This window comes from Phyllostomus hastatus, unplaced genomic scaffold (genome assembly GCF_019186645.2).
Source record: "Phyllostomus hastatus isolate PE091 unplaced genomic scaffold, TTU_PhHast_1.1 phas_contig_86, whole genome shotgun sequence".
NCBI lineage: Eukaryota > Metazoa > Chordata > Mammalia > Chiroptera > Phyllostomidae > Phyllostomus > Phyllostomus hastatus.
Window position 1 is genome coordinate 14,739,856 of NW_025333977.1, and position 14,073 is coordinate 14,753,928.

A 14,073-nucleotide genomic window follows, 5' to 3' on the forward strand; every position below is an offset into this window, starting at 1 on the left:
TTGTATTATAGTTTCTTGAAGTATGATTGTTATTTCTGTGTTACTCTTAAAAACCATAGTTGATATTTTCCATAGTTGTTCAATGTCTCTGATATAGTTTAAACATAATTTAAAACATAGTCTGTAGTAAATAACAGCAAAAAAAAATTGTTTAAAACTTTGTGTAGTATACAGAAGATGTAGAAACTAGAAATAACAGAATAGAGGCCTATAGAACTGTGTTAGCTTCAGATGCTAGAGTTGCAGCAACTTGAAACTTTTTTGTTGTTATTATGTCACCGCTATTTGTGAGCCTTGATATGGAAGGGTGACTTTAAATCAGGTTGATGCTTTAAAATTATCTCTGAAATGTATTGAGCTTAGTGCCCTAAATTAAAACTATAGTTTATAATTTCCTATGGGGTACAGAAGATTTCTGAAAAATAAAGATGTGGTTGTCTGGGCACAGACTATCAACTCACAGATTTTTAATGAAATGGCACAAAATGTAAAAAGCAAGAAAGCAAATAGGAACAGGAGGTAAAGTGAGGCAAAGGACATCAAGGAACAGTCAGAAGAAAGGTCCCAGATTGTCATTGGAGTACCAGAGCAGTCCTAACAGTCATGCTACAAGTAGAGGCCTAAGTGTTCTAATAGTAATAGTTTATTGGTTCATTAGTGCTGATCTGACAATAACTGGTTTAAAATTCTTTTTTGAATACCATATAATAAGCAATCTAAAACTGAATGTTATGTGGGACTTGAGATAGAACTGTTTTGATTCATAAATGCCCTTTTTTTGTTTGTTTTTTTGTTTAATATTTATTTAACTGGTCATGCTTATTAGAATGAAAAGAAATTACAGCTCTATATCCTTCATTTTAGTTGTGGGTAGAGGGAACAAGTAACCACTGTACCCAAAGCTAGGCACTCTCCTAATAGTGGTATGTCATTTCTTCAATAAGTAATTAGGCCAGGAATATTTTCATCAGTGTAAACTGGTATACTGGATCTTAATTTCTGGTTATCTGAAAAAATGTATACTGTGTTTAAATGATACAGCCATTTGACTCAGGTGTAAGTTCTCTTGACATCATTTTAATATCAGGTGTCAACTATTATATTTGTTACTTGGATAACTTAAAAGACTTAAACAGAGATCTGTGGTTCTCAGCTGAGGGTAGTTTTGCATTGAGACAGTTTAGGTTATTATAGCTGGGGTAGGGGAGATGCTAGTAAACCTACTAAGATGCTCAGCATAGCTCCCCATAACAAAAGAGTATCTAGCATAAAATATCACTATTGGTAAACCCTATCTAGATAACAATTTTGAATAGGACTTGGCTTCTTCAGTGACTAGAATTCACCCTGTTGTAATTCAAAGCTTTGGGTATTTTTCCAGGCTTAAATCTTGTCTAAAACTTAAACTATTGCTGCAATTATTTAGAAAGAACTGATCATTGAAAGCAGAATAAGATATCTACATATTTTAGTTTAAACACTAATTTTTTTAGGAAACACTAATTCATGCATACTGAAGATTATAGAAAATCTAAACAGGTTCTTTGGATAACATTTCACTTTGTATTTGATGATCATGTACTACTGTGTTGTCAGAGTAGAAATTGTGATGATGATATATGAATATTAAAAATTACACATTTCAATGAGTAGATTAAAATGAGGTTTTATATTTTATTTTGTTTTTCATAATTATGTTGAAGCTTTTGGTAATCATGACACTTTGTCGTCAGCAAGTTTTCTCCAAATATTTGGGGTTTGTTCATAAATAAATATTTTAAATATGTAAGGAGAGAAAGAGTAGTATGCTCTTTTTAATGTATAAATTTTTTCCTTAATTTTTTTCATCCTTGCTGTTTTTCTGAAAGAAAGGTTTTTCTATTTTTTCCTTCTTGTCTGCCCCTTTTCTTCTGTTGTAATAGTATAGAATTCAAGCAGGCTACTTCTGTGAAGTAAAGTAGCAGCATTTTGCCTGAGCATATTTACACAAAATTTTCTCCACCATCAAACAAATGGCTGCCTGGAAGTCAGTCTTAAAGGTTACTGATTATGTGTTGTTGTTGTTTTTTCCCTCTTTTCTCTTTGTAAATAAATGGCAAAAAATACTAAAACATAATAGTAATCTAAGATTTTAATTACAGTTTAGTTTTATATTAATGATTGCAAACAAAAGTTTTTCAATGTCATGTATCAGGGCTTTTAGTTTTCAGTCACTTGGGTTTCTTCTCTTGCTTGAGAAATAGGTAGTTTCCCTTTCCAGTTAATGGTCTTATTTTTAGAAAGTTAGAACATTAGGTTTGAGACATCCTTATGGAGCCCAGCACTTGTTGAGCAACTCATAATACCATATATATAGAGAGAAAGTTTAATAATAATACTAACCACCTAGAGATATGATTCCTACCATGTCATAACCAGGAAGGGTCTTTTTGAAAATTCTTGGTTTTAAGACAGGAGCTCTAATTATGTTATTAACAGTTGATAATGTTAATGTTGCCACAATAACTGAGTTGCCGATTATATGAATAAACTTACTGAATCTTGCAATAGAAAAGTTGATAGTTTTATTTATATTGAATTACTATTGTAGATGGGGAAGCTTCCTTTATTTTACTTCTGTGTGTATACGTGGGTGTATATATGAGTTTATGTAAGAGAATGTAAATGTACATTTCTCATAGAAAATTGAAACTCTTAAGAAAAATATCAGTGAAGAGAACATTTTTTATTTGTATCTTGTTAAATGTCTAAACTACTCATTTACAACATTTATTTTTTTATTACTGTTGGATTTGTTCATTGTTCCTAATTCTCAGTTTAAGGTTGATATAGCTAAACATGTAAAATGAATGTGAAATGTGACTTTTTTTAAAGGGTGAAGTTGAACAAATTGCTATGATGAAACCAAAAGGCCAGACTGATCAAGATGAGGGTATGCTTGAATATTTAGAAGATATAATTGGTTGTGGACGGCTAAATGAACCTATTAAAGTCTTGTGTCGCAGAGTTGAAATATTAAATGAACACAGAGGAGAGAAGGTGAATCTTTTGTAGACATGTTGTAAATCAGAATGTTTTATTTATTAACATTTTGCTGAAGTAAATATTCAAGTTATAATAAATAATAATTATTGGAAAATGTTTAGTATTTTAGATTGAATTTCATATATTTTTTAATTTTATGTTTGTATTAATCATAGTTTATATGTTTTTAATATTGGCATATTTTAAATTCAGATTGTACATTTGAAGTGTGTTTTAACAATCTACACACTATTACTTTTTGTAGTTAAACAGAGTTAAGATGGTGGAAAAGGAAAAAGATGCCTTAGAAGGAGAGAAAAACTTAGCAATTGAATTTCTTACCTTGGAAAATGAAATATTTAGAAAAAAGAATCATGTTTGTCAATATTACATGTAAGTACCTTAATTAATTTTTATATTTCTGACATTAAACCAAATCCCCTTCTCTTTTCCTGTATTAGAGAGATACAAAGACTGAAGTAAAAAAAAAAATTCTAAAAATTTTTTATGTGATGAATTCATTAAATTAGGGTTGTTTACCATAGTATTGAAATTTACTTTTAAAAAGCCTACTTTAAATTGAGAAGTGGGTTCACACGTATTTATTTACTATGCTTAAAAACTTCATACTTTTTAATTCATGTGACAGATCTAACTTTGTTTATATGGAACCTATTTTGTCCCTAATTCTAGTCCTGACCCTGGCTTGGTTGTCTTCCCCTTCCTCCACACACATCCCTCAATAGCCCCAGGCAGTTGTAAAATGACTTTAAAGAAAAAGAATCTTTTAGAAACAGCTGGTTTTACTAAAATAGTTACATAATTTTAGAAATGGCATTTTAGGATCTCCAATTTCTTTTTTTCCTCCCTCTAGTCATGATCTGCAGAAACGAGTTGCTGAAATGGAAACTCAAAAGGAAAAAATTAATGAAGATACCAAAGAAATTAATGAGAAGAGCAGTATACTATCAAACGAAATGAAAGCTAAGAATAAAGCTGTAAAAGATGTAGAGAAGTAATAATTTTTTGGAAAGTACTAGAAGTATTTAAATTCAGTTAGTTTTATTACCTGTATGTGTGTGTCTATATATAAACTTATTGGCAGCACATAAGTATAATACGTTTACCACCATATAAAATGGTCTCCTTTTACAGACAAAAACAAAAAATGTAATTGCCCTGCATCCTGTACGTCATTTCTACAGATTCAAGTGCTCAGTGATCTTAGAATAATGGAGGATACTACCCCCTTGTGGCGGAACTCCATAAGACAAAACATCAGAGTAAAAATAAGCATGTAACCTGACAGGTTGTCTTTAAGAATAGAGTTCACAAACCTACCAGAGATAGAATTGGATTTATGTTAGATTTTTTAAAATTTTGCCTATGACTTTTTTCTGTACGAGTGTTTAGTGAAACCAGTATCTCTAACTTATGTGATTTTTCTTTAAAATAAGTTTCACTCTTATGATAAAAAAAATTTTTTTTAGCCCTGGCTGTGTCGCTCAGTGGATTGAGTACCTGCCTGAGAATGTAAGGGTTGCTGGTTCAATTCCCAGTCAGGGTACATTCCTGGGTTGCAGGCTAGATCTCGAGTAAGGGATGCGCAAGGGGTGACCACACATTGATGTGGCCGTTAACATTTTTTCGTACCTAAAATTTTTTTAGACATTATCCTGGAAAATGTAGTTTTAGACATTGTTCCTGGAAAATGTAGTGTTTATCATCCAGCGTAGAAGGACAAAATAACTTTCATAATCACTTAATGGCTTCCTCAAATATGAGGGTAAGGTAGGGTCAACTTGAAAATAGGTTATTTTAGGATCATACCTTACAAGAAGTTGGACACATTTATAGAGAAAATGTCCAAGGCAAGATATATAATGTGGCTTCAAATACCTGAATATCAAGAATAGTGACTGATAATTTTCTTGCTTTGTTAGGAAACTGAATAAAATTACAAAATATATTGAGGAGAACAAAGAAAAATTTACACAGCTAGATTTGGAAGATGTTCAAGTTAGGGAAAAATTAAAACATGCTTCAAGTAAGGCAAAAAAACTGGAGAAACAACTTCAAAAAGATAAAGAAAAGGTAGGTTTAAAGAAAATCCTTAAAATTTAATGTCTGCATATCAGATCTAGTTTTTATGATTTTTCATCAATATGGTTACTCCATATTACCTAACAGAATGCATTGGAAATCTAAATGTTAAGTGTTTTAAGATTTCCATTGTAACCTGATTATTTTCCCCAAGGAGAAATCTTAACATTCATTGATTTTGAGTTTTAGAGCTTATGTTTCTATGATATGCATTGTTGGGAAACATTTACCAAATCAGCAATTCTGTTTTGGTAGATAAAATAGTTTTCCCCCTCTAGGGTAGTCAGGGAGTCAGTTGTGGGGTGGAGGGATCAAGCAAAAAAGTAAAAGAACTCATGGACACAGACAACAGTGTGGTGATTGTGGGGTGCACGGGAGAGAGGTATAAGGGGGATAGATAAATGATAATGAAAAAAAAACTTTGTAAAAACAAAACCAAAAATTTTTAGTTATATGTTATAGATTGAGAATTATTACCCACCTACAAAAATTAAATTGCGCTCCCCCTTAAAAAGGAGGAAGGGGAATCTGGTAATTTACAAGGTTTTACCAAAAGATGAACTTTGGACAAGAAGGCCTAACTGCTAGGGGCCAGACTGTAATAAATTAATTTGGGCCTTAAAAAACAAAATATACCATGTAAATTTGAGAGTAACCCCTAAATTAGACAGATAGCCAGATTTAACTGTTACCGAGGGACTGGCCTTTAGGCATCAAATGTGAGTAAGTAGTCCTGGCTGGTGTGGCTCAGTGGATTGAGCACTGGCCTGCAAACCAAAGGGTCACCTGTTCAATTCCCAGATCAGGGCATATGCCTGGATTGTAGGCCAGGTCCCTAGTGAGGGACATATGAAAAGCAACCACACATTGATATTTCTCTTCCTCTCTCTTCCTCCCTTTCCCCTCTGCCTAAAAATAAATAATGCTTTTTTTAAAAAAAAATATGAGTAAGTAGTTATTACCAGAAAGTAGTAATGGAATAAAATATTAGTCCTACATGGTGACTCTGGGAGAGTAAAGTTGTGAACGACCTTAGGATTTGAGGGAAGGCAGGGGTTGCAAGGATAGTTCATGCTAAGCTGTAGTATACTGTGACAGATAGTTTAAGAAATGTCATAGAGCATTCTAATAGGTGAAAGGATAATTATCACCTAAAATTGGAACAGAAGGAAGAAAGACCTAATGTCTAGGCAGGGAGAATTTTCTTCTTAAGGAATCAAGAATTCATAGAATTAGCTTTACCACTAGACAGACAGAATATAGAAATTTCAGATAATTGGTAAGAAGGTATTATACTTGGCTGATATCCCTTTGCAAATAAATTATATCAAAGAGACAGAAAAAACAAAAGTACTTGCTGAAACCAACTAATTCAAATCTAATTACAAACAAAACCACAAAGACCTGGAAGACCCTATGAAACACTTTTAAATAAGTCAGATGTTGGTAGTGCTAGACAGCCTAAAGGCATGCGCTCCTATAACTTTATTTTATAATCTTAGGTAGAAGAATTTGAAAATATACCTGCCAAGAGTAAGAATATCATAACCGAGACAACAACTAGAAAAAATGCCCTTGAGAAGGAAAAAGAGAAAGAAGAAGAAAAGTTGAAGGAAGTTATGGATAGCCTTAAACAGGAAACACAAGGACTTCAGAAAGAAAAAGAAGTAAGATTTTTTTCATCACCTGTTTATTTTAGTAGCTTTTTAAAACTTGAATGTTTTTGTAGTAATAAAAACTGACCTTTTAGAAGAAAAGGTTTGGACTTTAATATCTAATCTAACATTCCTAAAAATAGCCCACACCCTTTTTCATTCCTGCTTTCCTATTTTTAAAAAAAATAGCTGAGTGAGAATTTATAACGTTTGCAGAAAATGTACCATGTCAAATATTTTGTTATATATGCCATTCTTTGTTGAGCCTGTTAATTTCATCATCACATTTTCTTTTCCATCTTAAGTTATTTTCTCGGTAACTTAATTGGTTACCACCTGTAAAAACCTGGGACCACACTAACCACAAGATGGCATCTCCTTTCTTTGCTTCAAGAAGCTTTTATGTAATAGTTTACACTGTAGCAGTTGTGTCGGTTCTTGGTTCAAATCCTAGATCAGTAACTTAGAATTTCTGATCTTTGCAGTTATGTCTCCAAATCATAGTCCTCAAAACAGTGAAAAAATAATGCCCATCTTATGAATCTTTGTGAAAATAAAATGTGTGTGTGTACACACTCATAAATGCCTTGAAATTAATAAATGTTAACTATTATATTATTTTAGCACTTGATTAATGTAATGAGTTTACAGTTGTCCCATTGGTATGACTTATCTACCTAATGAGTATTATTGTAAGTGCAAATTTTATGTGTCTTCATTTATATTCACCACAGCCTTTTTGAGAACACTGAACATGTTAAATTGACATTTTAATAGATCATGGTTATTTAGTTAAATTGACATATGTACAACCTCTGTATGTTAATTACCCGTATTTTTTGGGCCATAAGATACATCTAGGTTTTAGAGGAAGAAAATAGGGGGGGAAATTTGAGGCAAAACATGTGGTATAATATTTAATAACATAAATAACATAATATTTCACCAATATAAATGTAAACAGAACTAAACAGCAGTATGAACAACCATTATGGGGGTGGGATACGTCTTATGGTCTGAAAAATACAGTACGCTTCTTAAAAGTTTAATTTTTTTAAGTTATAGGCATAATAGATTCTATTGTGGAATATGGACATGTTTTAATGTTACACTGAAATTTTTTTTCTTTTAATTGTTGTTCAAGTACAGTTTTCTGCCTTTTACTCCCATCCCAGCCAACCCCCCCCATTTAAAAAAAATTATTTTAATTGTTATTCATCACTACAAATGTTTTTAAGTAGGACACCTATATGGTAAAGTGGCGATGGATAAAACAGCTTTCATAATGGAATACTCTGGATATAGATTGTCACATTTGCTCATCTAATGTACATGAGCATTTCTATTTGCCTTTGTACCCTTTGTTAAAAAAAAAAAAAAGCAGGACAGACATCCAGGTGTCTTCATTCCTCAGCATAAAGTAATAGCTAAAAACAGATGCTTTGCCACTTACGAGTGAGTGCATTTGAGCAAGTTATTCAATCTCTGATCTCACTTTCCTTAAATGAACATAATGATGGTATTTACCTCATTGCATTGTTATGTTAAGGAATTAATACATATAAGCCATTTATAATAATGTCTAGAATATAGTGAATTGTGTGTGTGTTAGTGTTCATGATTTTCACCATCAAACATTTTAAACTGATGGCTTTGTACAGAGCCTGATATTTCTGGACCTATTCCTTAATGTGTGAAATGAAGGGGTCAGACTTTTGTAAGGGCCTTTCTTATTGCCATTGTTCTAACAGATTTTTTCTTCACAGTCCATTATAGTGGGCCAACATTTCTGCTCAAGTACATGACTAGTGTTAGGACTTTCTGCTGAGTAGACCTTAAACTACTTAGCATTTCAGGTAATGTAGTATGCAAAGACCATAGGGAGTTTAGACCTAAATTTTTGTTCTCTTAACTATTATTTTGTGTTTTAATTTCTGAAATGAGCATATTGATATATATCTCATTGAGCTCTTGTGAAATCGGTTGGGAAAAGACTATATATAGTGAACACTGGCAACTAGACAAAATCTATTAGTCCATTCCATTTATAAAACCTCTTAGTAGAATTCAAAATACATGGCTTCTATTTCAGTTTAGGTTTGAAAATACAGTGTTTCAGAATTAATGGAGTCTATCATGTTTTAACAGAGTCAAGAGAAAGAACTCATGGGTTTCAGCAAATTGGTAAATGAAGCACGTTCAAAGATGGATGTAGCCCAATCAGAACTTGATATCTATCTCAGTGGGCATAATACTGCGGTGTCTCAGTTAAGTAAGGCCAAGGAAGCTCTAATTGCAGCTTCTGAGACTCTCAAAGAAAGAAAAGCTGCAATTGCAGATATAGAGGCAAAACTCCCTCACACTGAACACGAATTAAAGGAGGTAAATCTCTGCTTCTGTATTTCACCTGAACATTGTTTGTCAACCCAAGTTTTGTATATATTTTTTTAATCTCAACTGGTATACAGATGGTCCCCAACTTAAGATTTTTTAATTTTATAATTGTGTGAAAGCAATATGTGTGATAAGTTACGTGAGATACTCAACACTTTATAATAAACTAGGCTTTGTGTTAGATGATTTTGCTGAACTGTAGACCAACGTAAATGTTTGGAGTACATTTAAGTAGGCTAGGCTATGATGTTCAGTAGGTTAAGTGTATTAATGCATTTTTGATTTAATGGTATTTTCACCTTACAGTGGGGTTTTTGTTATGTAATACCATCCTAAGTCAAGGAGCATCTATACAGATTGTTTTTCATTAGCATTAATCTTCCCCAAAAGAATGGAGTTAAAATTTGAGTATTCCAACTGACATGAGCTGAGACTGTCAAGAAACTGGTATCAAACAGCAAATAATACTGCTACCAGCACCATTGTTTACCATGGAAATAATTTAAACAAAAGAAAGTTTATGTTTCCCTAAATCTAAGTGTAGACAAATTATGCACAAATAAATGAAAACCATAAATATATTTGTGGATGAACATGCCAGCCAGCTATCTTAATATATTCTGTTTTTTAGTTTATGGATGTGGTTTCTTTCTTGGGACTACAAACTGTTTTGAACTAATGAAGATACCTAGTTTAGCCACTTGGTCCCCCTCTTGACTTGAATGACTTATATATCTAAGTAATCTTGTAACTTGAATCCCCAAAGCATCTTTAGATGAGATGGCAATAGAAAAATGCAGTCTGAAGAGAAATAATAGTTTTGGGTTTTGTTTTTCTATGTTTAGTAAATGTATACTCTTTGGTCATTGGGGAATTTCTTCCATGTAAAATTTAAATGCAAACTTGTCAATCCAGTGACCACTTCTATCTCCCCCATAGTAATTCACATTATTTTTGGATATATTGTAGCTATAACTTGAGCTTTTTCTTTATACCAGTGTGACTGCTATTAGAGCTAATAATTTAAAGCCAGGAGATGAGGGAGAATGTCACAAAAAATGGCTGATCTGAGTTGGAGATTAAGCAGCTGAGAATTTGAATTTTTGTGCATGCATGTGTGTGGTTCCTCTCCTTTTGTCACCCTGACATTTTTGTATAGCAGTAGTACCGTTCACTCATCACATGCCCCTTCATTTCAGAGCTGTGCTTTTTTTATGGTTTTTTTTTTCTTTATTTAATTAAATATATAATAAATTTTCTTTATTATTTAGAAAGCAAAGCATAGTATAACCATAGTCCTGCCTGGTCACCCATATCTAGGATTCTGTACCAGAGTCTATTTCTTTATTAGTGCAGAATTTAAGAATTAGGACACACTTATACATAACTGAGGTTCCCAAACTGGGATTTCCACAGCCCTAGTTCTACTTGCTCTATCAATGTCAGTGTATTGCTCCTAGAACCATACTGCATTTATGCTCTTTGTTATTGACTCAAAGAATTTATTCCCTTATTAAAGGAGAAAATCCATCCACATTTTTTCAAAACCAAATGGTCGCTTAGTTCTGATTCAAGTGTTTATTGTTGGTCTGTCTTTTCCCTTTTTTCAGGTGGTATAACTGACACTATGCTGTGATTGGGCATAGAATTAGGAGATTCATTTTTTTTTTTTTTCACTTTTCACTTTCAGAAAGAAAAGGAACTTCAAAAACTTACACAAGAAGAAATAAGTTGCAAAAGTTTGGTTCGTGATCTTTTCCAAAAAGTTGAAGAGGCAAAGAGTTCCTTAGCAGTGAATCAAAGTAGGGGGAAAGTTCTTGATGCAATAATTCGAGAAAAAAAAGCTGGCAGGATTCCAGGAATATATGGAAGATTGGTAAAGTAGATTTATTTGGACATGACTTTGCATTTTTCTGAAGTAAAACATTGTAAATAATTTTCTTGCCTTGACTTAAAGAAACTGTATACTGAGTGTCACTGAAATAAAATAACATTCATTTTTTGTTTTCTTTTGTTTGAAAGGATATTCATTTTAAACATTTTGCTCTTATACTCAAGCATGGTAAAATTTTTTGTAATATGGATTCTTTCATATTAAAAATTGGGTTTTTTGTTCATTTTTTAATTTGGATAATTGTAATCATTTTAATTCCAAGGAAGAAAAACAAACTTTAGTAGTGATAAACTTAACAAAGCTACTCTATTCTTTTTGTTAAAAAAAGCATTTTACAAATTATATTCTGGGTTTTATACCATTGTACCAAAGGATGTGGCTAGAGTTTAGGGACATCAGCAAGGGATATTCAGAAACCCAAGGCTAGCTAGCAATAGTGGAGACTATTCCCGCTCCTGAGACCAAAGAGGGAAGGAAGCTGTAGCCACAGCTGATGGCCAGGAGGAAATGGGGAAAATGTATTTCAACCCCATTCAATTGATGCAGTCCCTGAGTCGGCATTCCAGAGAACGGAGCAGAAGAAAATGATTCACAAGGGCAAATGAAAATTATCCAGCATAGTTGATTCATGTCTAAATGTTAAGTGAGTTCCACCTAATTTTCTCAAAGATACATAATTTAATCCTATGAGGGAGGACCCCCCCCCAAAAAAAAACAAAAACAAAAAACAAAAACAAAAAAACAATTATCTTCTGGTAGGCAGACCCTTGTAGTATAGGCTTTGCCCGCTAGGTGAGTGTTCTGGGAACCTATCTGTGTCAGTGTACCAGCTGATGTTGCTATGAGAGGTTGAGTTCAGCTTCAGTTAATTTTTATTTTTAAAGATTTATTTATTTATTTTTAGAGAGAGGGGAAAGGAAGGAGAAAGAGAGAGAAAGAAATATCAGTGTATGGTTGCCTCTCACGCTCTGCACTGGGGACCTGGTTTGTAGCTCACACTCAATCCACAGTTTCAGTGAATTTTTTTTAAGACTCAACACATTTGCCCATTTCATCATGGGCAGTTTACAAGCTTATCTGTCCACACAAAAAACAGCATGACATCCGTGACCCATCCTCTATATTCACCCAATCTCATCCCTAGCAAGTATTTTTTGTTTCCCTGGATGAAAAAAGCCCTCAAGGGGAAATGTTTTGTCAGTCTGTAAGAAGTGAAACAAAAAACCAGCACACTTAAAAGGCATCAAAATAGCTCTGGCTGGTGTGGCTCAGTGGGTTGAGCACCAGCCTATGAACCAAAAGATTGCAGGTTCGAATCCTAAATTTTTTTTTTTCTTTTTTTTAAGTTCTAAAAGGCATCAGAATAGAAGAATAGATGAGTTCAAACACCTTGATAGGTATATTCCATCAAATGGAGAGTACTTTGAAGGTGACTGAAGTTTAAATATAATAAATATACAATTTTTTATAAACTCGGGTGTTTTGGGGGATCCCCCCCTCATATTCCTTTGCTCAAAGAAAAATAAAGCCAGTCAGCGAATGCTTTTTGACAGCTAATTTATTAATAGATAAGCAGGCAAATGTGTTTCATTAGGACTCTTCATAATCTTAGATTGGCTTTGAATAATTTAGAGCTTTATAATTTTATAAGTTTATTATTTTTAGGTTTCAAATTTTCACATTTTAATTTTTGTGCAATGAAAGCAGTTATTTCATGCTTTTATTAACAATTTAAAACTGCATATTCATGACCTTTTAAAAGGTACATTAAAACTTTAGTTGAGTAACAGGAACACCTACATTTTCATTGTGTACCCTTTTTGTACTTTTTAAAACCATGTGTGAGTATAGTTTTTCAGTTAAGAGTCATTTGCAAAATCTTTATGAATAATTATGAGATGATCCTGTGCCTAATTTCTTGCTGATTGTACATTGATTTTGCCCCCCTTCTTTTATACTAGGGGGACTTAGGAGCAATTGATGAAAAATACGATGTTGCTATTTCATCCTGTTGTCGTGCATTAGACTACATTGTTGTTGATTCTATTGATACAGCCCAGGAATGTGTAAATTTCCTTAAAAGACAAAATATTGGAGTTGCAACCTTTATAGGTTTGGATAAGGTAGGTACTCATAAAAAGCTACATATAATTGCATTAAGTGCCAAGCATTCCGGGGGGGCGGTTTTCCCCCTAGGTTTTTCCTCATGGTTATTTAGGGAACACCTGATAGGTTTTGAGGATTATGTTAGGCTCTGGGGTTAAATGGTTGTGAAAAAAAAAACATCTTATAATTCCTCCTCTAAAGGATTATACATTCCATTGTCAGAGTGACTGATAGTTTGCATTTCTAATTTCCATCATCAATAACTGCTTTAAAAAAATAAAATCTTATTGATATATAATTCATGTCCTATAAAAGTCACCATTTTAACATACACAGTTCAGGGAGTCTTAATATATTCACAAGGTGGTTTAATTGGACCTATGCAATTCCAGATTTTTTTCATCATCCCCAAAAGAAACCTCATTCACATTAGCAGTCACTACTTCCCCCAAGCAACCTCAAAGCTTTTTTTGTCTCTTACCATAGATTTATCTATTCTGGACAGTTCATATAAATTGAATCATACAATAAGAAAGCTTTTGTGAATGGCTTCTTTAACTGAGCAGATTTGCAAAGTTTATCCATATTGTATTATGCATAAGTACTTCATTTCTTTTTATTGCTGAATGATATTCCATTGTGTGGATATACCACATTTTGTTTATTCATCAGTTAGGCATTTGTGTTGTTTCTATGTTTGGCTATTATGGGTAATATAGCTATGAAAATTCAAGTGCAGGTTTTTGTGCAAATGTTTTTAATTTTCTTGGGTTGATGCCTAAGAATGGAATTACTGGGTCAAATGTGAACTGTTCAACTTTTTAAGGAGCTACCAAACGTTTTCCACAGTGGCTGTGCCATTTCCTACCAGCAATGTATGAGGATTCTAATTTTTCT

At 32.9% G+C, this 14,073-nt stretch overlaps 1 protein-coding gene across 1 annotated transcript in view; it reads left to right on the plus strand.

Annotated features, from left to right (window-relative positions):
- SMC4 (structural maintenance of chromosomes 4) overlaps positions 1 to 14,073 on the plus strand; it is a 35,265-nt gene that overhangs the window by 8,698 nt on the left and 12,494 nt on the right. The window contains exons 6-13 of the mRNA XM_045851378.1: positions 2,875 to 3,039; positions 3,290 to 3,417; positions 3,899 to 4,039; positions 4,968 to 5,118; positions 6,630 to 6,794; positions 8,931 to 9,164; positions 10,867 to 11,052; positions 13,032 to 13,193. Coding sequence (XP_045707334.1) covers positions 2,875 to 3,039; positions 3,290 to 3,417; positions 3,899 to 4,039; positions 4,968 to 5,118; positions 6,630 to 6,794; positions 8,931 to 9,164; positions 10,867 to 11,052; positions 13,032 to 13,193 — 1,332 coding nt within the window. The remainder of the gene's footprint in view (positions 1 to 2,874; positions 3,040 to 3,289; positions 3,418 to 3,898; positions 4,040 to 4,967; positions 5,119 to 6,629; positions 6,795 to 8,930; positions 9,165 to 10,866; positions 11,053 to 13,031; positions 13,194 to 14,073) is intronic.